Source organism: Microcaecilia unicolor, chromosome 13 (assembly GCF_901765095.1).
Source record: "Microcaecilia unicolor chromosome 13, aMicUni1.1, whole genome shotgun sequence".
Classification (NCBI taxonomy): domain Eukaryota; kingdom Metazoa; phylum Chordata; class Amphibia; order Gymnophiona; family Siphonopidae; genus Microcaecilia; species Microcaecilia unicolor.
The window spans coordinates 28,742,287-28,769,323 of record NC_044043.1 but is presented as its reverse complement, the minus strand read 5'-3'; the positions used below and the strand labels follow the sequence as shown (position 1 = coordinate 28,769,323).

Genomic DNA, 27,037 nt, shown 5'->3' with positions numbered 1-27,037 from the left:
GCTAAGTGACTTGTCCAACATCACAAGCAGCAAAAGTGGGATTTGAACCAGTCTTCTCTGGTTGTACGTCAGGTGCTCTAACCACTAAGCTACTCCTCCACTCCCTGCCCTGGAAAGCGACATTGAAAATTTTAGCTGTCAGCATTTTTCTAAAGTCAGTATCAGATAGCCAACACTACTAGTCACTATGTATCAATTTACCTTGTTTATTTGTAATTTATTAAATAGATTGAAATTAAACCCTGACAAATCTTCTGGGGTCCTTTTTGCCAAGAGTAGAACCCCCAAATTACATGGGCGTCTTTTGATAGCGGGTAGCAAGATTACTCTTGGACAGACTGTGAAAGTCTTGGGGATAATACTCAACCAGAACTTGAACTTTCATGCACAAATTTCTGGCCTGGTACAACCCAGTTTCTACAAGTCGAGGATGATATATTCAGTTTTATTCTCTATAGCAGCCCCTCACATATTAATACACGCTTTCATAATTAGTCAGCTTGACTACTGCAGTGCACTCTATAAAATAGAGGCCGACTGAACTTTGGTTTTGAGTTTGGCATCGAAGCCAACCCAAAATCCAGGTTCAGATTTCAGCTAAAAATGCCTGTGCATTTTCAGTGGAAACTGAAACCACAGCCCTGCCCCCCCCCCCCCCCCCCCCCCAATAGGCCCTCCCAGAGCCTACCTTCTAAAAGCCTGGTGGGTTAGTGGCCTCTTTGGTGCAGGAGCATCCCAAGTTAGCTGCATTGCCAAAATGGCGGCTGCGGCAGCCTCTCAAAACTGAAGTGGGAGGTTGCAGCCACCATTTTGGAGCAAAGTTACTGTTCTGTTTCATTTATCAGACCTTTTCTGGATGATACTGTAATTTCCAGATTCTTCCTTTGATGTTTTCTCCTAAATAGTGACATTGGAATCTCCAAATTATGGATATCAGCTTTCATTTTTATTTGTCTTCCTGTTTTCTTAAATTGTAGTTTCCTATTATGGACATGAATTCCTGTATTTGAAAGCTTTTCTGTACAAGTATGATTTGCTTGACTTATATGTTGAAATTGCGTTAACTCCCCCCCCCCCCCCCCCCACACAATTAGTTGTTCCATCACTTTGTAGCATCGGGTTAGACACCATACAGTCTAGAATACTCAATGTCGCTGGACCCTCACTCTGGAATGCTATTCCATTATTGCTTCATCTGGAGGAATCACTGCCAAATTTTAAAAAAATTAAAATCCTTATTTCAAGATGCTTTTGGAACCTGATTATGTGATGTCACAGACACTTGGGGTCCCTTATTGCCTGCTGATCCAGGGCTGGGGGCTGAGTTGAATATCACCGGATATATGTTTACATATCTGCGTATATATTTGTTTTATTCTTTTAATACCTCTTCCTATCCTATTAGAAAATAGAGTTCTTTTCATCCTTTTAATTTTTAGGTTTTGTAAACTGTCCAGAAGGCCTACCAATTGAGTGGTATATGAAATTTTAAATAAACTTGGAAATTCTAGAAAGAGCACATCTGCTATTCCTCTGAACTCTTGGGCCTTTAATTGTTATTTCATAAAGTTAGTTTGAAACAATTTTTATTGATGACAAGTTTAGAAACAATCCAACATGTTAAAGATACAGAAATCCAAGATCACCATGTTCACCATAACATAGTAATATAGGCAGTCATCAATCTTTTAACAACTTTTTTTCTCTCCCCCTCCCCCCTCTCCTTTGTATTTCCACCTTTTAGTGATAGCAGGACAATACTAGCTCTTCCATTTTTGTACCTTTGATAGTATAAACAGCTCATCCGACTCCCTTGGCAGCCATCACCCGCATTATTAGTCCCCCCACCCTTCCCCCCCTAGTCCACCCCCAGGTTACTGATGCGCCCCTCCCATTGTGAGAGCGCCGCTGCCTAGTGTACATATCAGTGCACTATGTGCCTTCTTTTAAGAGCTGAGAACATGAGATTCCAGATGAGAGGTCTTATTTCTCAAAGTCCCCCATCTCCCTACTCGGCCTATATTTACTGGAACACACTTCATTCTTTACAGCAGAATTTCTATTACCCTCCTAATAATATTATGTGTCTCCTTGTATCTAATATGTATAAGAAGTTAAGGTTAGACACCAAGTAAACAAGTCTGCTTTTCCTGTTTATCAGATTAGCCTCTCATCGTCCCCCCCCTTCCCCTCTATCACCCCATAGTGCAATCCCCCCCCAGCCCTCACATTCACTCCACATTCATCCCAATTCATTCAATACCTGACTTCTGGATCTAGGTGCGATTATATTTAAATAGGCTCTCCACACTCTAATGAACTGCTTCCTCCTTTTTGCCGTGTCACGGTCCCCTTGTGCCTCCCACAACATCCGTGCATGCAATTTGTTTCTCCAATACCAGTATGACGGCGGTATGCTGGATATCCAGTGATTGAGAATGCATTTTTTTCCCTAGGATGCAGGACTTACTTAAGAATAATTTCTCCTCTCGGGTCCCTGTTGACCATACCGCCACCGAGCTGAACATTGCTCGATCAAATGATATGTGAATCCTACGCCCCCGAATCCCCGAAACAAATTGGGCAATAGCTGTCCAGAACTTCTGAATGGTCCCGCATTGCCACATCCCGTGTGCTAATGTTGGCATACTCGCTCCACATTTCCTGCATTTATCTGAGTCTTTTACCCCTGCCCGCCATGCTTTTTTACCCGAGAAATAGGCCCTGTGAATCGAGCGGAAATGACATTCCTCCAACTCCGCACTACCCCTGTTATTCCTTTAAGTGCGGATAAGACCCTCCCTTCTGCGATTCTCCCGCCCACCTTAATAAAGTGCTTTAAGGACTTTTCTGCGTTGATCTGCTTCTTGTTTGTGCCATGTTGGTAGAAGAGTCACAGAATGGTTGATAAAGGCCGAATGTTACAAATTATACGCTGAAATGCTCTGCTCAGTGTGCTGCGGCTAAGAAAGCAAATAGAATGTTAGGTATTATTAAGAAAGGAATGGAAAACAAAAGTGAGGACGTTATAATGCCTTTGTATCGGTCCATGGTGCAACCGCACATCGAATATTGTGTTCAATTCTGGTTGCTGCATCTAAAAAAAGATATAGTGGACTTAGAAAAGGTACCGAGAAAGGTGATGAAAAAGATAAAGGGGATGGGATGACTTCCCGATGAGGAAAGGCTGAAGCGTCTAGGGCTCTTCAGCTTGGAGAAGAGACGGCTGAGGGGAGATATGATAGAGGTCTATAAAATAATGAGTGGAGTGGAATGGGTAGATGTGAATCATTTGTTTACTCTTTCCAAAAATACTAGGACTAGGGGGCGTGCGATGAAGCTACAAAGTAGTAAATTTAATACGAATTGGAGAAAATGTTTCTTCACTGAACATGTAATTAAACTCTGGAATTCTTTGCCAGAGAATGTGGTAAAGGTGGTTAGCTTAATGGGGTTTAAAAAGGGTCTGGACGGCTTCCTAAAGGAAAAGTCCATAGACCATTATTAAATTGACTTGGGAAAATCCACTGCTTACTTCTGGGATAAGCAGCATAAAATGTATTGAGCTTTTCTGGGATCTTGCCAGGTATTTGTGTCCTGGATGGCCACTGTTGAAAACAGGATGCTGGGCTTGATGGACCTTTGGTCTGTCCCAGTGTGGCAATACTTATGTACGACATCATAGAGATTGAAATAAATGGATTGCAGCAGGTATGCAGCAATTTGGGATACTAATGAACCAAACTGGTGGAGATGAAAACGGTAACGGAATTCAAACATGCGTGGGATATGCATAAAGGAATCCTGTGCAGTAGGAATGGATCCTCAGAAGCTTAGCCGAAATTGGATGGCGGAGCAGGTGGGGGAAGAGGGGTTGGTGGTTGGGAGGCAAGGATAGTGGAGGGCAGACTTATACGGTCTGTGCCAGAGCCAGTGATGGGAGGCAGGGCAGACTTGTACAGTGTGTGTCCTGAAAAAGGCAGGTACAAATCAAGGTAAGGTATACACATATGAGTTTATCTTGTTGGGCAAACTGGATGGACCATGCAGGTCTTTTTCTGCCGTCATCTACTATGTTATGTTACTATGTTATGTAACTGCACCCAGGGCTTCAAGAAAAATATCAGGGACAGTTTAAGAGAGTAACAGTAACTCCATCTAAATAGCACCTGATGAACTGATGCTGTGTTCTGTAATTTCCCCTAAAGGCACACATTGGAGGGAATTCAATGAACAGCATTTAAACTCGGGTGTTGAAAAAAAAAAAAATTCAGCACCAAGTACTATTCTGCAAAGGGTGCATGTCATATACACTAGTGCTTACACACAGATCTTGTGCCTAACTTTTGGGAGCTGGACTTCTGCCTGCTGAAGCCAGGTGTAAATGCTGGTGCCCAAAGCACAAATTCTGAGTGCAATTTTTTGGAACATTCTCGACATGTCCCCCCTTTTCAGATACATGCTAGAAAAGTTGGGCGCTAATCCTTATAGATAGAGTGCACCCAGATGCATGCAAAAAACTTCTAATCAAAGCCAATTAACTGCAATAATTGGTTAGTGCCCAATTATTGCTAGTCAAGGGCTCATTACTCAATTAAGGTGCATGTGTCTTGGATGTGTGTCTGAATTTTGGTGTACAATTTTGGGTGCGATATATAGAACTGGGGGGGGGGGGGGGGGGTGGGGGGGGGGGGGGGGGGGGCGGCTGTGTGTGTAGCCAGTTGCCAAAATATGTTTTCCTATGAAGTTGCAGGAATCAAATCTGAACAGGGGTGATCTATTCTGAGAAAGTGGTCCAACTGAAATCTTAGCTTTCAAAGCGAAGTATAAAACTAAGTTCAGGGAGGAGCCTTGTTTTCCTCCTCCAGAGGGGTCCATGACAGAGATATAGAACTACAACAGGTGGGTTACTACACTCGGAGGGTCCACATAAGCCTTGATACTCTGCTCTAGAGGCTAAGGGAGAAGGACACTGAAAGGAGAGGATAAACAGATCAGGAGTTGCCAGTCTGATCTACAGCTTCTCCTCAGGCACAGAGTGCCAAAGACAAGAGGAGGAGTAGATCACTGGAGAGATCTGATCCTCAAAAGGCAGAGCAGCTGAGTGAAGGTAAAATTATGTATAATCATACCTGATAATTTTCTTTCCATTAATCATAGCTGATCAATCCATAGACTGGTGGGTTGTGTCCATCTACCAGCAGGTGGAGATAGAGAGCAAACTTTTGCCTCCCTATATGTGGTCATGTGCTGCCGGAAACTCCTCAGTATGTCGATATCAAAGCTCCATCCGCAGGACTCAGCACTTCGAGAATTACACCCACGAAGGGACACTCTGCCCAGCTCACCACCGCCGAAACGGGGGAGGGGAATTAACCCAGCTCATCCCCACACAAGTGGGGGAGGGGAATCCGTCCAGCTCATCCCCGCGGAGCGGGGGAGGGACACCACACCCGCCGATGCGGGGGGATCTGGCTTATCCTGCAACCGCAACCGCGGGAGGAGCTGACTGACCCTAACACCGCCGAAGCGGGAGGGGTACAAAACTGCCCTACAGCCGCACGAAGCGGGAGGGAGTGCCGGCAGAATTTTAAGTCTCAATCCAGCCCCGTAAAACGGAGGGGAGAGGAATGCAGCAGCTCACTGTAACACAAACTCGTCTTAACTCTTGAAGAATCCAAGTGAAAAAACTTGAACACGAAGTCTTTCTGAAGTAACTGAAGACTAAACTTGAACCTGAAATGCAACCAGAATAAAACAATACAGATATCTGGGAGGGGCTATGGATTGATCAGCTATGATTAATGGAAAGAAAATTATCAGGTATGATTATACATAATTTTACCTTCCATATCATCAAGCTGATCAATCCATAGACTGGTGGGATGTACCGAAGCAGTACTCACCCAGGGCGGGACATAGAAATCCCTGACCGCAACACTGAAGCTCCAAACCGGGCCTCCGCCCGAGCAGCCACAGTCAAGCGGTAATGCTTGGAGAATGTATGGGCCGAAGCCCAAGTTGCCGCCTTGCATATCTCTTCCAAGGAGACGGAACCGGCCTCTGCCATCGAGGCCGCCTGAGCTCTTGTAGAGTGAGCCTTCAGCTGGATAGGCGGCACCTTCCCCGCGGCCACATAAGCCGCTGCAATGGCTTCCTTGATCCATCTTGCCACTGTAGGCTTAGCAGCCTGCAGACCCCTACGAGGACCTGAATACAGGACAAACAGATGATCCGATTTCCGGAAATCATTGGTCACTTCCAAGTATCTGATGATGACTCGTCTCACATCCAAATATTTAAGAGCAGAGTACTCCTCTGGGTAGTCCTCCCTACGAAAGGAAGGGAGACATAGCTGCTGATTCACATGGAAGCGAGAAACAATCTTGGGCAGGAAGGAAGGCACTGTGCGAATAGTCACTCCTGCCTCAGTGAACTGTAGAAAAGGCTCTCGACATGAGAGCGCCTGGAGCTCGGAAACTCTTCTGGCTGAAGTGATAGCCACCAAAAAGACTGCTTTCAACGTCAGGTCTTTCAGAGATGCCCTTGACAAGGGTTCAAACGGCGGCTTCTGCAATGCTCTCAGCACCAGGTTGAGATTCCCCGCAGGCACCACTGAGTGCAGAGGAGGGCGCAGGTGAATAACCCCCTTGAGAAAACGCACCACATCTGGCTGCGAAGCCAGGGAAGCACCCTTCAGGCGGCCCCTGAAGCAAGCCAGAGCCGCTACCTGGACCTTAAGGGAACTGAGCGACAGGCCTTTGTCCAGACCTTCTTGCAGGAACGCCAACACTGAAGAAATTGGAGCAGTGAAGGGAGAAAGTGAGCCTGCTTCACACCATGCTGCAAAGATACGCCAAACCCTGGCGTAAGCAGTAGAAGTAGAGCGTTTCCTCGCTCTCAGCATAGTGGCGATGACCTTGTCTGAGAAGCCCTTCTTCCTCAGACGCTGCCGCTCAATAGCCAGGCCGTAAGACCAAAGGGGGAGGGATCCTCCATCACCACGGGACCCTGATGTAACAGGCCCTGCTCCACTGGCAGCCGCAGAGGATCGTCGACTGAGAGCCTGATCAAGTCCGCATACCAGGGACGCCTGGGCCAATCCGGACCCACCAGGATTATCCTGCCGGGATGCTTTGCCACCCGGTCTAGTACCCTGCCCAACATGGGCCAGGGCGGGAACACATAGAGAAGCTCTTGTGTCGGCCATTGTTGGAGAAGAGCATCTACTCCCAGGGATCGAGGGTCCCGTCCTCTGCTGAAAAAAGCGCGGCACTTGGCAATTGGCCGATGACGCCATCAGATCTAGGCTCGGCTGGCCCCAGCGCTTCGTGATGTCCAAGAACGCCTGAGCAGATAGCTGCCACTCTCCGGGCTCCAAGGTATGGCGACTGAGAAAGTCCGCCTTGACATTCATGACTCCGGCAATGTGGGCCGCTGACAGCTGTTCCAGGTTCGCTTCCGCCCACTGGCATAGACTCATAGCTTCCTTGGCTAGAGGGGCGCTCTTGGTACCTCCCTGGCGGTTGACATAGGCCACAGCCGTGGCATTGTCCGACAGGACCCGTACAGGCTTCAACACCAGTACCGGGATGAACTCCAAAAGCGCCAACCGAATGGCTCTGAGCTCCAGGAGGTTGATAGACCACTTTGCCTCTGCAGGAGACCAGAGCCCCTGCGCTGTCCTTCCCAAGCAGTGGGCTCCCCAGCCCGATAACGAGGCGTCCGTCGTGACGACAATCCACTCTGGGGACACCAGAGGCATTCCCGCAGACAACTTGTCTGTCTGCATCCACCAGCTCAGCGCCTTGCGCACTGCTGGATCCAAGGGAAGACGCACCGCATAATCCTCCGACATCGGAGTCCAGCGCTGCAGCAGAGAGTGTTGTAGTGGTCTCATACGAGCCCTGGCCCAGGGCACTACTTCCATCGTGGCCGTCATAGAGCCCAACAGCTGCACATAGTCCCAAGCCCGAAGAGGAGAGGCTACTAGGAACTGGTCCACCTGAGCCTGAAGCTTGACAATCCGATTGTCTGGCAGGAACACTCTGCCCACTTGGGTGTCGAATCGAACTCCCAGATACTCCAGGGACTGAGTCGGGCGCAGCTGGCTCTTCTCCCAGTTGATGATCCATCCCAGGGAGCTCAAAAGAGCAACTACCCGGTCCACAGCTCTGCCGCACTCTGCATAAGAGGGGGCTCGGATCAACCAGTCGTCCAGATAAGGATGGACTTGTACTCCTTCCTTTCGCAGGAAGGCCGCTATGACCACCATTACCTTGGAAAAGGTCCGCGGAGCAGTAGCCAACCCGAACAGGAGGGCTCTGAACTGGAAGTGTCGGCCCAGGACTGCAAAACGCAGAAAGCGTTGATGAGGAGGCCAGATGGGAATATGCAGGTACGCTTCCTTGATGTCCAAGGATGCCAGGTACTCCCCTGCCTTCACTGCCGCTATAACAGAGCGGAGAGTCTCCATGCGAAAGTGCCGCACTTTCAAGGCCCGATTGACCCCTTTGAGGTCGAGGATAGGCCGGACAGAACCTCCTTTCTTTGGTACCACAAAGTAAATGGAGTAACGCCCCTTGCCAAGCTGACTTTCTGGCACCGGAACGACCGCACCCAGGCGGATCAGATTGTCCAAAGTCTGCTGCACTGCCACAGCTTTGACCGGAGACTTGCAGGGAGAGAGTACAAACCCGTCTCTTAAGGGTCGGCAGAACTCTAGCTTGTAGCCGTCTCTGATGACTTCCAGCACCCAAGCGTCTGAAGTTATTGTGGTCCACTCGCCCAGAAACGAGGACAGCCGTCCTCCAATCTGCACTGGGGCGTGGACCAATACCCCGTCATTGGGTACGAGACCCTGGGGGAGGACCGGAGGGAGCACCTCCGGGACGGCGGTCTCTGCGAAAGGAATGCTGCTTGGGGGAGAACTTCCTCTTAAAGGAAGAAGGGGCAGAAGCACCCGACCTGCCCGGGCGGTACCGACGGGCTTCCTGAAACCGTCCTCTGGAGGTACCGGGACGAGCACTAGCCCGAGCCCTGACCTCCGGTAACTTCTTGCCCTTAGACGTGCCGAGATCAGTCACGATTTTGTCCAGCTCGACCCCAAAGAGCAGCTTGCCTTTAAAAGGCAATCTAGCCAGGCGGGATTTTGAGGCGTGGTCAGCAGACCAATGTTTCAGCCAAAGCCACCGCCGCGCAGAGACAGTCTGAGCCATGCCTTTAGCTGAGGCTCTCAAGACATCATACAGCAAGTCTGCCAAATAGGCCAGGCCCGATTCCAGGGCTGGCCAATCATCCCTCAAGGAATGATCCGAGGGGAAAGCCCGCTGCACCATAGTCAGGCACGCCCTGGCCACATAGGAGCCGCAAACTGAGGCCTGCAAACTTAAAGCAGCCGCCTCAAAGGACGACCTTAAGGCCGCCTCCAATCTCCTGTCTTGGGCGTCCTTTAGGGCCGTGCCACCTTCCACCGGCAATGCCGTTTTCTTAGTCACCGCAGTGATTAAAGAATCCACGGTAGGCCACAGATAGGCCTCACGTTCACTCACAGCCAAAGGATAGAGGCGGGACATAGCCCTAGCCACTTTAAGGCTCGCTTCTGGGACATCCCATTGAGCCGAAATTAAGGTGTGCATGGCATCATGCACGTGGAAGGTTCTAGGCGGGCGCTTCGTCCCCAGCATAATGGCAGAGCCAACAGGGGCTGAGGGAAAGACGTCCTCCGGAGAGGATATCTTCAAAGTGTCCATGGCCTGTAACAACAGGTTGGGCAAATCCTCCGGGTGAAAAAGCCGCGCTGCAGAGGGGTCATCCGCTCCATCCGAGCGGGGATCCGTCTCCTCCAAGGAATCCGCAAAGGACCGTTGGGAGACCCCAGACACGCTGCCCTCATCTACATCGGAGGAGACAAATTCCTCCAAGGCCTGGGAATCAACCCGAGGGCGTTTACCTCTGGGAACCTCAACCTCTTTACCAGAGGAGGAAGCGGGGGCAGCGTTGTGCATGAGGAAGGCCCGATGCAGCAGCAAAACAAACTCGGGGGAGAAACCCCCCAGACTGTGCACTTCCGCAGCCTGGGCAACAGCCCTAGGCGCTCTCTCAACTGGCGCTCGCAACAGCGGGGGAGAGACATGCTGCGCATCCAAAATGGCGTCCGGCGCGAAACTCCGCGAAGGAGCCGCGCGGGAAGAACGGCTCTTAACTTTAGCCGCTTCTGTGCCGTCGCCCAAATTAAGGGCGTTCATGGCATTAATGTCTCCAACCTCAAGGGCGGCCCAAGAAGAAGCCGTCCGAGCCGCGTGGCCGGCCAAGATGGCGGAGGCGAGGAGCGGGGGATGGGCGTTTATGGCGGGAAAAACCGCCACGCCGGAGGAAGGACCGGGACATGCATCGGTCGCGAAACTGTCACCCACCAAGGGCGAATCCGGCTTGAAGACCCCCGCATCCCCTCTAGAAGCGCTCGAGCGACCCGGGGAGCGACCCTTTGCGCCCTCGCCCTCCGACGCCATGTGCCACGAGGAGAAGAATCGGGGAACCCCCGCCCGCTATAAAAAGGTAAAATTACCTGCTGTCCGCTCCGAGTCGTAACGACCTGGTGTCTCAGTGAGTAGCTGCAATAGACGCTTAAATAAACGTCGAAATAAACGCCTTTAAGGCCGTTCAAAATTTTTTTTTTTTTTTTTTAACGGAGCCAGCGGGAGGGGGGAGAAAAGGAGGGACCTGGCACCACCAGGTTTGCACTTGCTCAAAAGAGCCCTCAACCCCAGGCACTCAACAAAACCTAAAAATTAGGCTTGGAGGCCTAGCCAGAGCTGCTGCTGATGTGTGACCACCACCTGCTGAGATAGAGAACATACTGAGGAGTTTCCGGCAGCACATGACCACATATAGGGAGGCAAAAGTTTGCTCTCTATCTCCACCTGCTGGTAGATGGACACAACCCACCAGTCTATGGATTGATCAGCTTGATGATATGGAAACAACATTTCTTGTTTGGAAAATGATTGGATATTGGAAGTAGTGGAGTTGGGAGTGCTGAGACCTTGAAAGAGACTGGAGATAGGGACCAACTCTTGAATGTGGCTTGACCTGCCTGATCTAGTAAGCGGTGGGGGGAGGGGAGGAGGTGTGACTGGGGCACAGACAACCTGTTTGCCTACCAAAGAGTGAGACAGGAGAGAAATACAGGGCTAAACCTATGTATAGGAGTTAAAGTACTATTGGAAGGACTAATGAAATGAAGAGAAGCTATTGATCTACTTAAAGGAGACTAAAAGGCACATTACTGAGGAGTAAGGATTTTAACAACTGTCCAGTCTGAAGAGAGGTGTGAAAGATGTACAAGCTTGAAGGAGAGAGACAATGCTCAGAGACACCAAGAATTATAAATTCTTTGAAACTTTTTGATAGCTTTTGCAACTATTTTAACTTTATTTACATGGACTGTCATTTTAATCCCATTCCTTCTTTTGCTCCCGCGGGAGGTGGTAGAGATGAAAACGGTAACGGAATTCAAAAATGCGTGGGATAAACATAAAGGAATCTTGTTGGGCAGACTGGATGGACCGTGCAGGTCTTTTTCTGCTGTCATCTACTATGTTATGTTACTATGTATATATTTGTACATTACTGGAGAGCCCAGTAAACAGGAATGTTGTTATAATTCAGAACAGCCTCCCTGTCATGTCTGAAAATGTACTGTGCCCATCTAATGCTAATCCATATTTAGGTCTGCCATTACGGGACCCTTTCATTGGGAAAGATTTCTGAGAGATCTGATGTGTTTTAGCCACAGATCTCAACTAATTTGTTCGTGCACTGATCCACGAGGTCCGCTACACATTTGATGTCAAGATGAGTCCCAAGGAGACTTTCTGCAAACCAACCTGCTTTCTTTTCTTTGCCATCCGAGTAAAGGCCCTTGACATCCGGTGCCTGATGCTGCTGCTGCTGCTGCTGCTGCTGCTTTGGGACTCCTAGTCTGCTGTGCACATCAGATATGGGCTCTCGACGTGTGATGGTAATGTTGCCTGCAGGCTTACTGCTCTCAGGAGAATGCGGTCTTTTTCCCAATCTCTGTCGTACATCTGGAAACAAACATACAGTCCTGTGTCAGTAGATCTCACGTGTGCAAGTATGGCTTTAGCCAGTGACGATCTGCCATAAGCTACTGGTAAGCGCAGATAAAATTCTTAAGCTTTTCCCTTTCTCCAATACATCATTTCTTACATATTTTTAATTTGCTCTCTGTTTAAGCAGCACACATGAAACCATTAACCTTAATGTGGTTCTTAGAATTCTCAAAACATCAGTGTGCCCTTAGATACAGTCAGGTTGGACTACAGACTGTCTTGTAACTTATTCTTGTGAAATCCAGTGCTTTTTTTGTGCCGGTACGCAACGGTACGGCGTACCGGCACCTTTTTTTTTTGCTCCCCCCGCCCCGTGAGTCCATGTCCCGCACGCAGTGCCGGCCCCCATTTCCGGCCGCTGCTGCTTCTCCTGTTGAGCAGCAGCGGCCGCTACACAAAGAAAAAGATTTTTTTAAAAATTGAAACCTGGCTGAAACGCGGCACCCCGGCACTTTAGACAGCCATTAGGCATTGGCTGTTGCCCCGCAACCGCTCCTCCTCTTGCCTCTACGTCACTGCGCTCCTCCGGGGTCTTCCTCCAGGGGCAGTGACGTAGAGGCAAGAGGAGGAGCGGTTGCGGGGCAACAGCCAATGCCTAATGGCTGTCTACAGTGCCGGGGTGCCGCGTTTCAGCCAGGTTTCAATTTTTTTTCAATCTTCTTTTTCTTTGTGTAGCGGCCGCTGCTGCTCAACAACAGGAGAAGCAGCAGCGGCCGGAAATAGGGGCTGGTGCCGCGTGCGTCGCGTCTTCGCGCCGTTCGCGTCAAACTTGGCAGGGAGAGGGAATCCAACAGAGGGAAGGATTGGGGAGAGAGAGAAAGAGGGAAACCAACAGAGGGAAGGATTTGGGAGAGAGAGGGAAAACAACAGAGGGAAGGATTGGGGGGAGAGAGAGAAAGAGGGAAACCAACAGAGGGAAGGATTGGGGAGAGAGAGAAAGAGGGAAACAACAGAGGGAAGGATTGGGGAGAGAGAGGGAAAACAATAGAGGGAAGGATTGGGGAGAGAGAGAAAGAGGGAAAACAACAGAGGGAAGGATTGGGGAGAGAGAGAAAGAGGGAAACCAACAGAGGGAAGGATTTGGGAGAGAGAGGGAAAACAACAGAGGGAAGGATTGGGGGAGAGAGAGAAAGAGGGAAAACAACAGAGGGAAGGATTGGGGAGCGAGAGAAAGAGGGAAACCAACAGAGGGAAGGATTTGGGAGAGAGAGGGAAAACAACAGAGGGAAGGATTGGGGGAGAGAGAGAAAGAGGGAAACCAACAGAGGGAAGGATTGGGGGAGAGAGAGAAAGAGGGAAAACAACAGAGGGAAGGATTGGGGAGAGAGGGAAACCAACAGAGGGAAGGATTGGAGAAAGAGGGAAAACAACAGAGGGAAGGATTGGGGAGAGAGAGGGAAAACAACAGAGGGAAGGATTGGGGAGAGAGAGAAAGGGAAAACAACAGGGAAGGATTGGGGAGAGAGAGGGAAAAACAGATGGAAGGATGGGGAGAGAGAGGGAAAAACAGATGGAAGGATTGGGGAGAGAGGGAAAAACAGATGGAAGGATTGGGGAAAGAGAGAGGGAAAACAGATGGAAGGATGGGGAGAGAGAGGGGGAAAACAGATGGAAGGATGGGGAGAGAGAGAGGGAAGATGCTGGATGGAAGAATGCAGAAAGAAATAGGGGAGACACTGGAAGGATGGGGAGAGAAAGCAGAGCTGCTGGATGGAAAAGGGGAATAGAGAAAGACTGGAGAATAAGAGGAAGGGGCATGGGGAGAACAAGGGTGAGGAAAAGATGAAAAGCCACAGGTAGATGAAGGACATTAAAGAATGGATAGTAAGAATGAATTAAATCTGGACAGAGAGAGAGCCTGAAAAATATTGAAGAAAGCAAAGAAAAAGGAGACAAAAATGACAAATGGCACAGAAGAGTTAAGCGAAAAGAAAAGAAAGCAGAATCACAGACTGGGACCAATATGGAAAGAAAAACAGTCACCAGACAACAAAGGTAGAAAAAAATCATTTTATTTTCATTTTAGTGTTTGTAATTATGTCCAATTTGAGAATTTACATTGGCTGTCTTATTTTGCACTGGGTATACTGGAGCTGTAAGAGCTCACAGAGATTATTTATAATGAAAAAAAATCACGTTATTTTTTTCTCCTATAGTACTATAATATTTTCAATGATGTCTGTTTATATGCGCCATGGCTGGTATAGGGTGTGTGGTTAATGTGGGTGTGGCTATCATAGGGGTGGAGCCATATGTGGTGACCCCGCCCATAATGAGTACCGGCACCTTTTTTTCTACAAAAAAAGCACTGGTGAAATCTGTCCTCTCTATCCATTCTGTGGACTTTTGGATCACCATCATCTCCTCTTTTGGATTTTTATAATGTCTTTCTCTTTTAGAGGCATTTATACTGTTACTTGTTTATATCCTATTGTGAGTATTCATTGTACCATGGGTTTCAACTTAAAAAGCTAAAACAAAACAAAAAAACCCCCACATCCTTCTGCCTATGTTTTTCTTCTGTCTTAGTGTAGCAAACAAGAATAGGACTGCTAGAAAGATTTCTCCTGTTTGTCATATTTCCTTGTTACGGCTAAAATTACTTGATTTTTGTTGATTTTTCCTAAATCTTCAACCTATTATCACTGACATGATGATCTCTGTTTTTTTTTTTTTGTTACATTTGTACCCCACGCTTTCCCACTCATGGCAGGCTCAATGTGGCTTACATGGGGCAATGGAGGGTTAAGTGACTTGCCCAGAGTCACAAGGAGCTGCCTGTGCCTGAAGTGGGAATCGAACTCAGTTCCTCAGTTCCCCAGGACCAAAGTCCACCACCCTAACCACTAGGCCACTCCTCCACTATTTCCTTCTATTTCTAGATTACAGTGATGTGGTGAACTCGCTGCATCTTCTCAGTAAAATAAAATCACAGCAAATAAATTCCTTGACATTAAAATACTCAGTAAACAGCAACATTTCCAATTTTTTTCTGGCATACCATTAGATCTTGAGACAACTTACTCCACCCAACTAAATAGAATTTACTGAGAACATCTATCACAATTACATTTCAGTCTCACTTACATAAAAGACAGGACTACCAACAAATTTCACTCTAGTAACACATACTAAATGGATGCAATTATGAAGCATTTACCTAAATAACAAAAGTGTCTCCCCAGATCTTGCTTTAAGGTCCAACAATACTATTTTACATTTAAACTGCAAATGGACTGTCGACTATGGCAGTATGAGAGTAATATAGTCACGGCTTCCTATAATGCCGACAAACTGAGCTGAAGTTGATGAATAGCAGTTTAACACAACACCCAGCAAAACAGCACTGCAGAAGTCCAAATGAGGAAAAACGAAGTGAGGTGATCAAATTTGCAGATGATAAAAAAACTATTCAAGGTTGTTAAAACCACGTGCAGACTGTGAAATATTGCAGAAAGACCTGTAACCTTCAGTTACCCTGGACCTGGGGCTGTGCTGGGGATTTTCAGAGCTGGTTTGAACTGGTGGCTGAGGCAGAATTTGTTTTAAAAAGTTTTTCTTTTTCTTATGTGACTGTTCTTAATTTTATATTTCACCTAAAACAAACGTAGAAGAAAAACAACAAAAAAACGCTGTTCTTTCAATTGCTGTTCTTTCACTGCTGTCCTTTCTAAGCCTCTCAAGCCTATTAACTAATCTATAATTGCTTAAACGGTGCTGAATTTCTGTGCTGGTGATCTCCTGTTCTGTGTGCTGGGGTGTCTTGAGGGTGCTCCCTGGGGCTGTGTTTTTCTACTGAGTGAAGTAATCTGATTAATTTACATCAACAGATAGAGGCTAGCAGGCACTGCAGGATCTATTTTGGACTAATGGGACAAAGTCAACATGGATTAAGTGAAGGGAAGTCTTGCCTCACCAATCTGCTGCATTTCTTTGAAGGAGTAAACAAACATGTGGACAAAGGTGAGCCGGTTCATATTGTGTATCTAGATTTTCAGAAGGCGTTTGATAAAGTCCCTCATGAAAGACTACTGAGGAAATTAGAGGGACATGGGATCGGAGGTAGTGTCTTATTGTGGATTAAAAACTGGTTGAAAGATAGGAAACAGAGAGTAGGATTAAAAGGTCAATATTTGCAATGGAGAAGGGTAGTTAGCGGGATCCCTCAGGGATCTGTGCTGGGACCTCTGCTTTTTAACATATTCATAAATGACCTAGATATGGGGGTTACTAGTGAGGTAATCAAATTTGCCGATGACACAAAGTTATTCAAAGTCGTCAAATCGCGGGAAGATTGTGAAAATCTACAAGAGGACCTTACAAGACTGGGAGACTGGGTGTCTAAATGGCAGATGACGTTTAATGTGAACAAGTGCAAAGTGATGCATGTGGGAAAGAGGAACCCAAACTATAACTACGTCATGCAAGGTTTAGCATTGGGAGTCACGGACCGAGAAAGGATCTAGGAGTCATCGTTGATGATACATTGAAAACTTCTGCTCAATGTGCTGCTGTGGCTAGGAAAGCAAATAGAATGTTGGGTATCATTAGGAAAGGGATTGAAAACAAAAATAAGGATACTATTCTGCCGTTGTATCGCTCCATGGTGCGACCGCACCTCAAGTACTGTGTTCAATTTGGGAGAGAGATGTTGGAGGAGGCACAGAGAAGGCCTCCAGTATTCAATGTACAGAATTAATTTTTCATTTTTAGACAGGGAGAGATGGAGATTTCTCCCCTTCTGATCATGAGGACAGTTATTGCTGGAAGCAATTCACTCTACCCCCCCCCCCCCCCCTCTTGACCAGCCAGGTAATTGTAAACTTGTCTGCCCACGACCCTCTCATAAGTGTGGACAGGCCTCAGGGAATTTGGGCGACAGAGTTCTTTTCCATGTCTTTTGTAGGGGGCCACTTCAAGGCAAGAAAAAATGACTTTTCTGTAACCGTGAGAGGAAATAGCACCTGCAGAGACTTCTTTTTCTGTCTAGAACAATAGATCAAATATTGTATCTCACAAAATGGGAGGCAATAGACCCCCCTTTGAGAAACAGACCTCTGGAGCCAGGTAGCAATAGCTTTTATTATGTATTTCTTTGAACACAAGAGAATCTATGTTCTGACATGTCTCCAAACACAAGGTCTGGGCTGTCAGGAGAGAAATGTAACACCTCTAAAGGGAGCAGTTAAACTCTTGCCTCCTCTCTTTAGAATAAGAATAAGGATAAGGAAAATACTGAGACAAAAGACCAAAAGTTCTGACAAATATATTCTTTTGTGGGAAAACTGTAAATGTGACCAGAAGAGAGATAATGATCCAAAACATTTTGTCACTTTTTGACAACAAATGCATCTTCTAAGGAAATGCAAACATATGCTATGTATTTCTTTGTTGATACTATAAACAAAGAAATCCTGACTGTACCTGCAAGATGCTAACTGGGGGGGGGGGGGGGGGGGGGGGGGGGGAACCTCCCCTCCCTCTTACTCCTTTGTACTGTAAGGGAAAAAAACCCTATATAAACTTTTCTGTAAGACAGGAAAGAGGTCAGCATACATCTCTTTTGGGCCCACGCCAGGGAGACTGAAAGAATGTCCTATTTCCACTGAATTTCCATTTCTGTACATGTTCTTCTTTCTGTCCTGTTCTGTATACTGTATCTATACTATTTATTATTTTTTCCTAATTTTGGATGAAGAATAAACCTGTATTAACCCCAAGAAGCTTCTTTTGGTTCTTTTTTCTTCTTTTGTTTCTAGTTGTTATTGTTTTAGTAGACTTTACCAGCTGTCCAGGGTTCTAAGATACCAGTTGGAGAATTTGTCTGTGTAAGTAGTGCTGGTTCTGTTGGGCTCTGGGACGCAGCATGAAAAGGCACAAACAGATACCAGTGCCAGAAATAGTATTCAAAGCTGAGGAGCTGGAGAAACTGAATGAAATCTCTATAAACCTGGAAGATGTAATGGCGCAATTTGACAAATTGAAGAGTATCAAATCACCTGGACCAGATGGTATTCATCCCAGAGTACTGACAGAATTGAAAAATGAACTTGCAGAACTATTGTTAGTAATATGTAATTTATCTGTAAAATCAAGAATGGTACCGGAAGATTGGAGGGTGGCCAATGTAATGCCAATTTTTAAAAAAAGGTTCCAGAGGTGATCTGGGCTATTATAGACCGGTGAGCCTGACGTTGGTGCCGGGCAAAATGGTAGAGACTATTATAAAATAACAGAATTACAGAGCATATTCAAAAGCATGGACTAATGAGATAAAGCCAACGTGAAGGGAAATCTTGCCTCACTATTTTACTACATTTCTTTGACGGAGTGACGTGGATAAAGGTGAGCTGTTTGATATTTTGTATCTGGATTTTCAAAAGGCATTTGACAAAGTACCTCATAAAAGACCCAGAGGCAATTAGAGAGTCATGGGATAGGAGGTAGTGTTCTATTGTGGATTAAAAACTGGTTAAAAGAAAACAGAGAGTAGGCTATTATAAACAACAAAATTACAGAGCATATTCATAAGCATGGATTCATGAGATAAAGCCAAAATAGATTTAGTGAAGGGAAGTCTTGCCTCACCAATCTACTACATTTCTTTCAAGAGGTGAACAAACATTGTGGATAAAGGTGAGCCAGCCGATATTGTGTATCTGGATTTTTAAAAAAAGGCGTTTGACAAAGTATCTCATGAAAGACTCCAGAGAAAATTGAAGAGTCATGGGATAGGAAGTAGTGTTCCATTATGGATTAAAAACTAGTTAAAAGATAGAAAACAGAGAGTAGGTTTAAATGGTCAGTATTCTCAATGGATAAGGGTAGATAGAGGGGTGCCCCAGGGGTCTGTACTGGGTCTGCTGCTTTTTAACATATTTATAAATGATCTAGAGATAGGAGTAACTAGTGAGGTAATTACATCTGCTGATGACACAAAGTTATTCAAAGTTGTTAAATCACAAGAGGATTGAGAAAAATGACAAGAGGACCTTAACGAGACGGAGACAGGACATCCAAATGGAAATTGGCATTTAATGTGAGCAAGTGCAAAGTGATGCATGTAGGAAAGAGGAACCCGAACAATCTATATATATAAAACTCACCCTCAACGTTCTATTTGCACTGACGTCACTGAAGCCAGGTTCGTAAGTTCGAAGCCACACAAAATCAGTCTGTGGGCCCCGCCCTCGCGTCAAATGTTATGACGTTGAGGGCGGAGCACATTCTCAGCTCCAACGTTGTACTGCACTGTAGCTCTGCTCCGCCCTCGCGTCAAAACGTGATGTCGAGGGCGGAGCACACGTTACTTCGGAGGGTCAGTGGGGTGGGGGGGGGGGGGGCCTTCGGAGAGAGGGGAGCGCCGGCAGCGACGACATCGGTAGGGGTGGAAGGGGGTGCACTGGCAACTCACACATCGGGGGGGGGGAACGGAACGGTCACGGACGTTGGGGGGGTGTGCCAAAAGGGCCAGGGTCACAGCACATTCGCACGGAGGCTGCAGGAGGGCCGGCGACACACGGAGACACAAAGGGACGGAGGGGAGCCCTGCTAGCGCCCGTTTCATTGCGATTTGAAACGGGCCTTCGTTACTAGTAGCTACATGATGCAAGGTTCCACATTTGGAGTCAATGACCAGGAGAGGGATGTAGGTGTCATCGTTGATAATACACTGAACCCTCTGTTTAGTGGGTGGCGGCAGCTAAGATAGCAAATAGAATGTTACGTGGTATTAGGAAAGGAAAACATAAAATGAGGATGTTATAATGCCTTTGTATCGCTCCATGGTGCGACCGCACCTCGAATAATGTGCACAATTCTGGTCACTGCACCTCAAAAAAGATATAGTGGAATTAGAAAAGGTACAGAGAAGGGTGACAAAAATGATAAATGGGGATGGGGAAGACTTCCCTATGAGCAAATGCTAAAGCGGCTAGGGCTCTTCAGCTTGGAGAAAGGACGGCTGAGGGGAGATATGATAGAGATCTATAAAATAATGAGTGGAGCGGAACAGGTGGACGTGAATTGCTTGTTTACTCTTTCCAAAAATACTAGGACTAGAGGCATGCAATGAAGCTACAAAGTAGTAAATTTGAAACAAATCGGAGAAAACATGTCTTCATTCAACGTGTAATTGAACTCTGGTATGTAGCAAAATGTGGTAAAAGCAGTTAGTTTATCGGGGACCAAGAATCAGGGGAATCAAGTTTGATTCCTACTGTGGCTCCTTGTGACCCTGGGCAAGTCACTTAACCCTCCATTTCCCCAAGGTACAAAACTTAGAGCCCACTAGGGAGAGAAAAAATACCTGTATGTAACATGTGAACTGCTTTGGTTGTACTCCAGAGAGGCGGTATATCAAATGCATGACCCACAGTCATAAGCTTCATGCAAAAGAAGCTAAAGGAGGAGTGGCCTAGTGGTTAGGGTGGTGGACTTTGGTCCTGGGGAACTGAGAAACTGAGTTCGATTCCCACCTTCAGGCACAGGCAGCTCCTTGTGATTCTGGGCAAGTCACTTAACCCTCCATTGCTCCAGGTACAAATAAGTACCTGTATACAATATGTAAGCCGCATTGAGCCTGCCATGAGTGGGAAAGTGCGGGGTACAAATGTAACAAAAATAATAAAATAAAATAAAGTCTTTGGAAGGGCAGCACAAAGGATCTTCCTGTTACCCTAAACTGGGGACAAGATAGAAGGCAGGCTGTCCAACAGAGATACCAGGTGACTCCTCCAGATGTCACCAAACCTATGTAGAGCCCTAGCAGAACCCTGGCCTTTTCCCCTTTGCCACATGCAACTTGGGTACCAACTCTCTAGCTGGGCCCAGGAGCAGTCCCCTCAGATGTTCATAGTCAGCTGCATGGTATGTTCACTCATCATCTGCTGGAGACAGAATAATGCATACAAAAATTGTCTGTCTTCATCTGCTCATTGGTGGACATTCTGGACTGGTCTGGGAGACAAAAAAAAAAAAAAAGGACTAAAAACATGGCTTTTTAAAGAAGCCTTCCAACTAGGGTGAAGGATACTAGGATTTTGACTTTTTATAATGTTTTTAACAAATTTTAACAGGCCATCCCTTTTATTTACTGTTAATTATAGTTTACACAATAATTACTGTTGTGCAGCTACTTATCTAACCCCCTTCTCCCTCCCATGCACTGATGTTTGTTTGGTATTTTCATGTTTTATATTCAGTTAAAACCAAGTACTGTAAACTGCCTTGATATAGTTAGTTGTTTAAAGGCAGAATATCAAATTTAAGGAACTTAAGAAATAAATGATGTTCTGAACGTGCATTTAGTGGTTTTTCTGGCACCTTTGTTCCTGGGTTGTGCTCTTCATCGCCTGAAGAGGTTGTCTCCTCCTCTTTTCCTTTCACCCTATGTACAAATGGAATCCACATAAAATATTCCTAAAATTTTCACCAATACATACAGATTTTAGTATCCTCCCAAAGCACCTAACTACCTTGAAAATCAACACTAGTATTTATAATTTATAAACACTCTAAGATCAGAGGCCCTAATTATTTGTCTAAGATGGCCACATAAAACTGCCCTAGTTCCAGTGCTGCTTATGAAATTCTGCATTTGCACAACTCAGGAGATGGATTTTCTAACTGCAGGAGATGAAGGATAGCTTAGATGTTATAATTTCAGACGGCCTCTCCTGTTCATCCCTCTCACCTGGAAAATCAGTCAGCTCATGTCAAAAATTGAAGTTAAGGAAAGTCAAGCAAATTTTGATAATATACAGCGATTTAGACTCTGATGGAGGAGTGGCCTAGTGGTTAGGGTGGTGGACTTTGGTTCTGGGGAACTGAGGAACTGAGTTCGATTCCCACTTCAGGCACAGGCAGCTCCTTGTGACTCTGGGCAAGTCACTTAACCCTCCATTGCCCCAGGTACAAATAAGTACCTGTATACAATATGTAAGCAGCATTTAGCCTGCCATGAGTGGGAAAGCGCGGGGTACAAATGTAACTAAAAAAAAAATGTGAGCAAAGATAAAAATGGGTCAAAATGACTCAGGAGAACCTAACCAAAGTCAGCAGCCTAGCCTTGGTTATCATCATTTACCAATAGGTCATGAAAGTTCAGGGGTGCTCACAGCTTGCAAAGAAGGCTCACTGCATTGATCTCATGTTATGCTTGATTGGATTACCTGATTTTTGGTTGCCGCTCAACTGCCGCTGCCCGGTATTCTGCCGTTTCTCCTCTAAAAGAAGGCGCACATCTGCAGGTTTCTCTGACACTGCTTTGTTGCCAATGCGGTTTTTCACATTACTACTCGTGACAGTATCAGCTCTCATGGAGTTCCTGGGAAAAGAGGAACAAAGCAGACATCCCTTCATCAGGAATGGCAAGGCAGGACAAAGGTGCTTTGTGCAACACCATGATGGGGCCACAAATGCTCCCTACATAGACAAAAGTATTCAAATGGACTGGCCCAGTGATCAGAATAACGGGCTGATAACCAAAACATCAGGATTCAAATTCTGAACCTGGCCAAGTTTTCTGTTGCCAGGGGCACCCAGACTGTAAGCTCTTTATGGAAGGGATTTACTTTATCTACTATATAATTTGTACCTCAATGTTCTATGGCTGGCTGGCTGGGTTCGTAACATCCTGACGTCAGCAAGCATCCAGCGTTCCCTTCCCTCTCACTGTCCTGCCCTCGCATAAAGACGAAATGACGTCAGAGGAGGGTGGAGGCGAGCTGACGTCAGGATGTTACGAACGCAAGTGAAAGCAACGAAACCCTGGAGGGGACGCAAGCACAACCTGCCTGCAGGGAACGCTGGATGGGAGGGCACGGCAGAGGAGAATCACTGGGGAGGGCAGAATCGCTGGACATGGGAGGGGAGGGCAGAGCAGAGGAGAATTGCTGGACATGGAGAGGATGGGAGGCGAGGGGAGAATCGCAGGACACGGATGGGAGGGGAGGCGAGGGGAGAATCGCAGGACATGGAGGGAAGGGCAGACTGGGGGAAGACTCAGAGAGGTGATATGCCTCTGTTTTACCTATCTACACTAGAGGGTGCTGTCACACTGCTCACTGCTGACAACGTGCTTTGGGAATATTGACTTCTAAAACAATTAACAGAAGCACCTTAAGGAACTGGTTTACTAAAGTTTTGTTGCCCACAGACAAAAATGGGGGGGGGGGGGGGGGGAGGAGAGGATAAAACCTTAGTTAAGTTAATTTCTAAGAGAGCTACTGCTAATTTGGGAGGGGATTCAACCCCCCTCCCAAAAAAAAAAAACTTCACTGGAGACAATGTTGGAAGGGTTGATAAAGGTCTTAGACGCTGGCTCCTAGATTTAATTAAAATTTGTTAAGGTCTGCACTAACCTAACACTAACCACATGAGCAAACGTGTGTGGACTTCACATCTCTGGACAACTTGTAGAAAACAAGAGAAACCTCGGGTGGACCTCTGGAATTCTGAGCAGCTTTGCACTATTCCAGAACCTGAGGGATGTTGAAAAGCAATCCCTAGAGTGGGTGGGATCCTGGCACCGCTGCCCTGAGAACCAAAGCTCCAAAACTTGCTTTTGAGTGTGCTGAAACATCCAACCCTGTAGTGACTTTTAAAGGTATGCTGCGTTGACCACATCGCCACCTTGCAAATATCCACCAGAGACAGTAGTCTCTGCCCAAGATTACACTGTATGCCTCACAGAATGAGCCCACAAGGCCTGAGGTCCCTGCACGCAAATAAGCTGGTGCAACAGTCTCCTTCATCCATCTAGCAACTGTGGGCTTGGAAGCCATGAGGCTTCTGTTTACCAAAAACCACAGTCTGTCCGAATTGCGAAACATTTGTGACTTCCAGATATCTAATGAGGACTCTATGTACATCAAGAATCTTCAAGGAAATGCTGATACCACTTTCAGAAGAGAGGAAGAAACCGTGCGCAGGGAGACCCTCCTCTCTGAAAAGTGAAGAAAGGGATACTGACAAGAGATCCTGAAGCGCCGAAACCCTAAGTGCTGACACCACAGCCATCAAGAACAATTGTCTTTAGTGCAAGATCTTTCCAAACGGCCTTCCAGGGTGGCTCAAAAGTAGGCTTCTGAAGAGCCCGAAGGACTAAATTAAGGTTTCACTCTGGTACTGCATATGAAAGGGAGGCCACTAGTGTCCTGCTCCCTGCAAGAATTGAATGATATTCAGGTAAGCTGCAAGAGACATCTTCTGTAGTCGGCCCTTGAAACAGGCCAAAGTAGCAACCTGAACTTTTTGAGAACCCAACACCAATCCTTTCTGAAGACCTGCCTGGAGAAATGCTAGGATGTGCGTGCAGTCTGAGAAGAAAAGGGAGAAAGTCCATGCTCAGAATGCCTGCCCTCGAACATCCTCCATACCCTCACATATGCCATGGATGTAGAGCATTTCCAAGCCTTCAGCAAGGTAGCAATGACCAAATCAGAATAACCTTTTTGTCTTAATTGAGCCCTTTCAAAGGCCAAGCCGTAAGACTAAACAGGCACAGATCCTGATCTTGCTTCAGTAGGCCGTGTACCTGTGGAAGGCAGAGAACCCATGTCCAGTCGTTGAATCAGGCGTGTATTATGGCCTCTGGGGCTATGAGAATTATTTAACCCTAGTGCAATGCAATCCTTTTCAACACATGGCCTACCATGTCTCCGGCCAGGACTACAGTAGGGAATCTTCCACTTCCTTCTCGTTCTCTCATGTGTGGGGTCCTTTGGGGTTCTATTTTGTTCCCCACATTGCTCTTTCTTACACCCCTCTTCCCCATTTATTAGCCCCCTTCAAAACTGCTTAAATGTAGTGGTCCAATGACTCTTGGATCATAAATTAGTGAACAAACAAAAACAGTCGTGTGCTGGTTCACAGGTGCCCACCTTCTACCTCCACTTTAAATCTCTTTGGGGCAGATATTCAGCCCACTACCTGTTTTCATTACCTTGGAGTAAATCTAGACTCACAACTTTCTTTTTCAGCTCAGATATCCTCCATATGCAAGGCAGGTTTCTTTATTTTACAACAGCTGTGTTCAGTTAGGTGGTATTTCATGAGGTACTTTGTCAAATGCCTTTTGCAAATCCAGATACACAATAAAGGAATTTCAAATGCTCAAAATACTGCTGTTCGTCTTCTTTGTCACGTTCATCAAAATTACTATATCACTCATCTCTTGAAAGCTCACCATTGGTTGCCGGTGGAACAACGTTATCATTCACAAAGTAGCTACACCCAATTTTAAAGCTTTTTGTCTTGGCACCCCTGATTATTTATCATGTCTCACAATTCCATACCCTCTTGTCAGACTTCTCCGTTCACTCAATAATCATCACCTGGTTTTTCCTGGTCCCAAGTTTGTTCAACTTGAATCAACTAGACCCACTGCTTTTTTTTTTTCCTTGCACCTTTTATATGGAACGGGCTCCCCCTCTCTCCATGTCAATCTCTCTCTTAAAAAGTACAAATGTGAATAAAAATCCTAGTTTTTTTCTGAAGCTTAAGGTGAGGATATTTGATTAGGGTCGATATTTCCGTGCCCTTCAGTTTGTCCCACTATATCTTGTTGTATGTGGTTTTACTGTCTTATCAAAAAAATTGTCGTTCCTCCCCCCCCCCCTTTTTTATTATTTTTAATGAACTTGTACACCGCTCTGCTTGTCAGCTAGAGCAGTATAATAAATTTAATAAAATTATAAACTGAATGCTCTGTCAGGTCCTCAGACTGTAAAATGGCGGCTATGCTCTACACATTGACCCTGACAAAATGGTACCCATCACGCGCTCTCCTATATCAAACTGCGCACTGGCCCTTGATGGACAGCCAAAGACTCCAGCATATTTGATGCTGTGCCAAATCCCAAGATACACCGTCACCGACTGCTTCCTCTGCGTCTCATAGGATTCCCAGCTTGTGCACACTGCAATACCCCGATGCTGGCTGGCAGGTCCCACAGCGCGAACACTGCTTAACTGCCTCAGCAGTGGTCGTCATTCACCCCAACTATTCCAAGCGGTGAGTCAGGATCTCTCTCCTGCACCAAGTAGAACTTGCAACCCTCCAAACAGTTCTAAGTCAAACTTTAGTCTGACTTTTCATTGCTGGCTGCCCCCCCTCTCCAAAGTATTAACAACGACAGTCTCCACAAGTCTTACCAAGATGAGAAAGGCTCAGGACTGATACTCTGTCCCACGTTCTCCAGAAAAACCTTTTTTTCCTGTTTGTTTTTAAATTCTTGTATTTAAGGTTGTTGTGCTGGAAAAGGAGAGTTCCACAGAATACAAGGGAGAGGTGAAGGGAGGGAAAAGTAAATTCATGGGGCACCAGAGACAAAGAGGTCTGAACATCCAGATAGGACTCTGCAGACTCAATTCACCCACATATTACTCAGAACTAGAGGCTCTCCACCTGCTGGAGATAAAAAAAAATACTGAGCTGGACTGGATGTCAAGAAATACATGAGCTCAGTTTTTCCAGTTCTCTATCTCCATCTGCTGGTTTATGGACACAACTATCTCACAGATTAATAATAAATGTATTGTATTCAGCATTATCTTCATAATTCTAAGCAGAGGCTCTGGAATAGTGGAAAGCTACACAATGGAAAATCAACTTTCTTCTAACTACTACTACCACTACTTAACATTTCTAGAGCGCTACTAGGGTTACGCAGCACTGTACAATTTAACAAAGAGAGACAGTCCCTGCTCAAAGAGCTTACAATCTAATAGACAAGTGAACGGTCGGTCCGATAGGGGCAGTCAAATTGGGGCAGTCTGGATTCACTGAACGGTAAGGGTTAGGTGCCGAACGCAGCATTGAAGAGGTGGGCTTTAAGCAAAGACTTGAAGACGGGCAGGGAGGGGGCTTGGCGTAAGGGCTCAGGAAGGTTGTTCCAAGC

The 27,037-nt window shown here is 46.3% G+C and overlaps 1 protein-coding gene across 1 annotated transcript in view; it reads right to left on the bottom strand.

Moving 5' to 3' along the window:
• NCBP3 (nuclear cap binding subunit 3) overlaps positions 1–27,037 on the bottom strand; it is a 90,525-nt gene that overhangs the window by 2,680 nt on the left and 60,808 nt on the right. Inside the window, exons 11-12 of the mRNA XM_030185771.1 lie at positions 22,307–22,461; positions 11,889–12,089 (exon numbers count right to left, since the gene is read on the bottom strand). Coding sequence (XP_030041631.1) covers positions 11,889–12,089; positions 22,307–22,461 — 356 coding nt within the window. The remainder of the gene's footprint in view (positions 1–11,888; positions 12,090–22,306; positions 22,462–27,037) is intronic.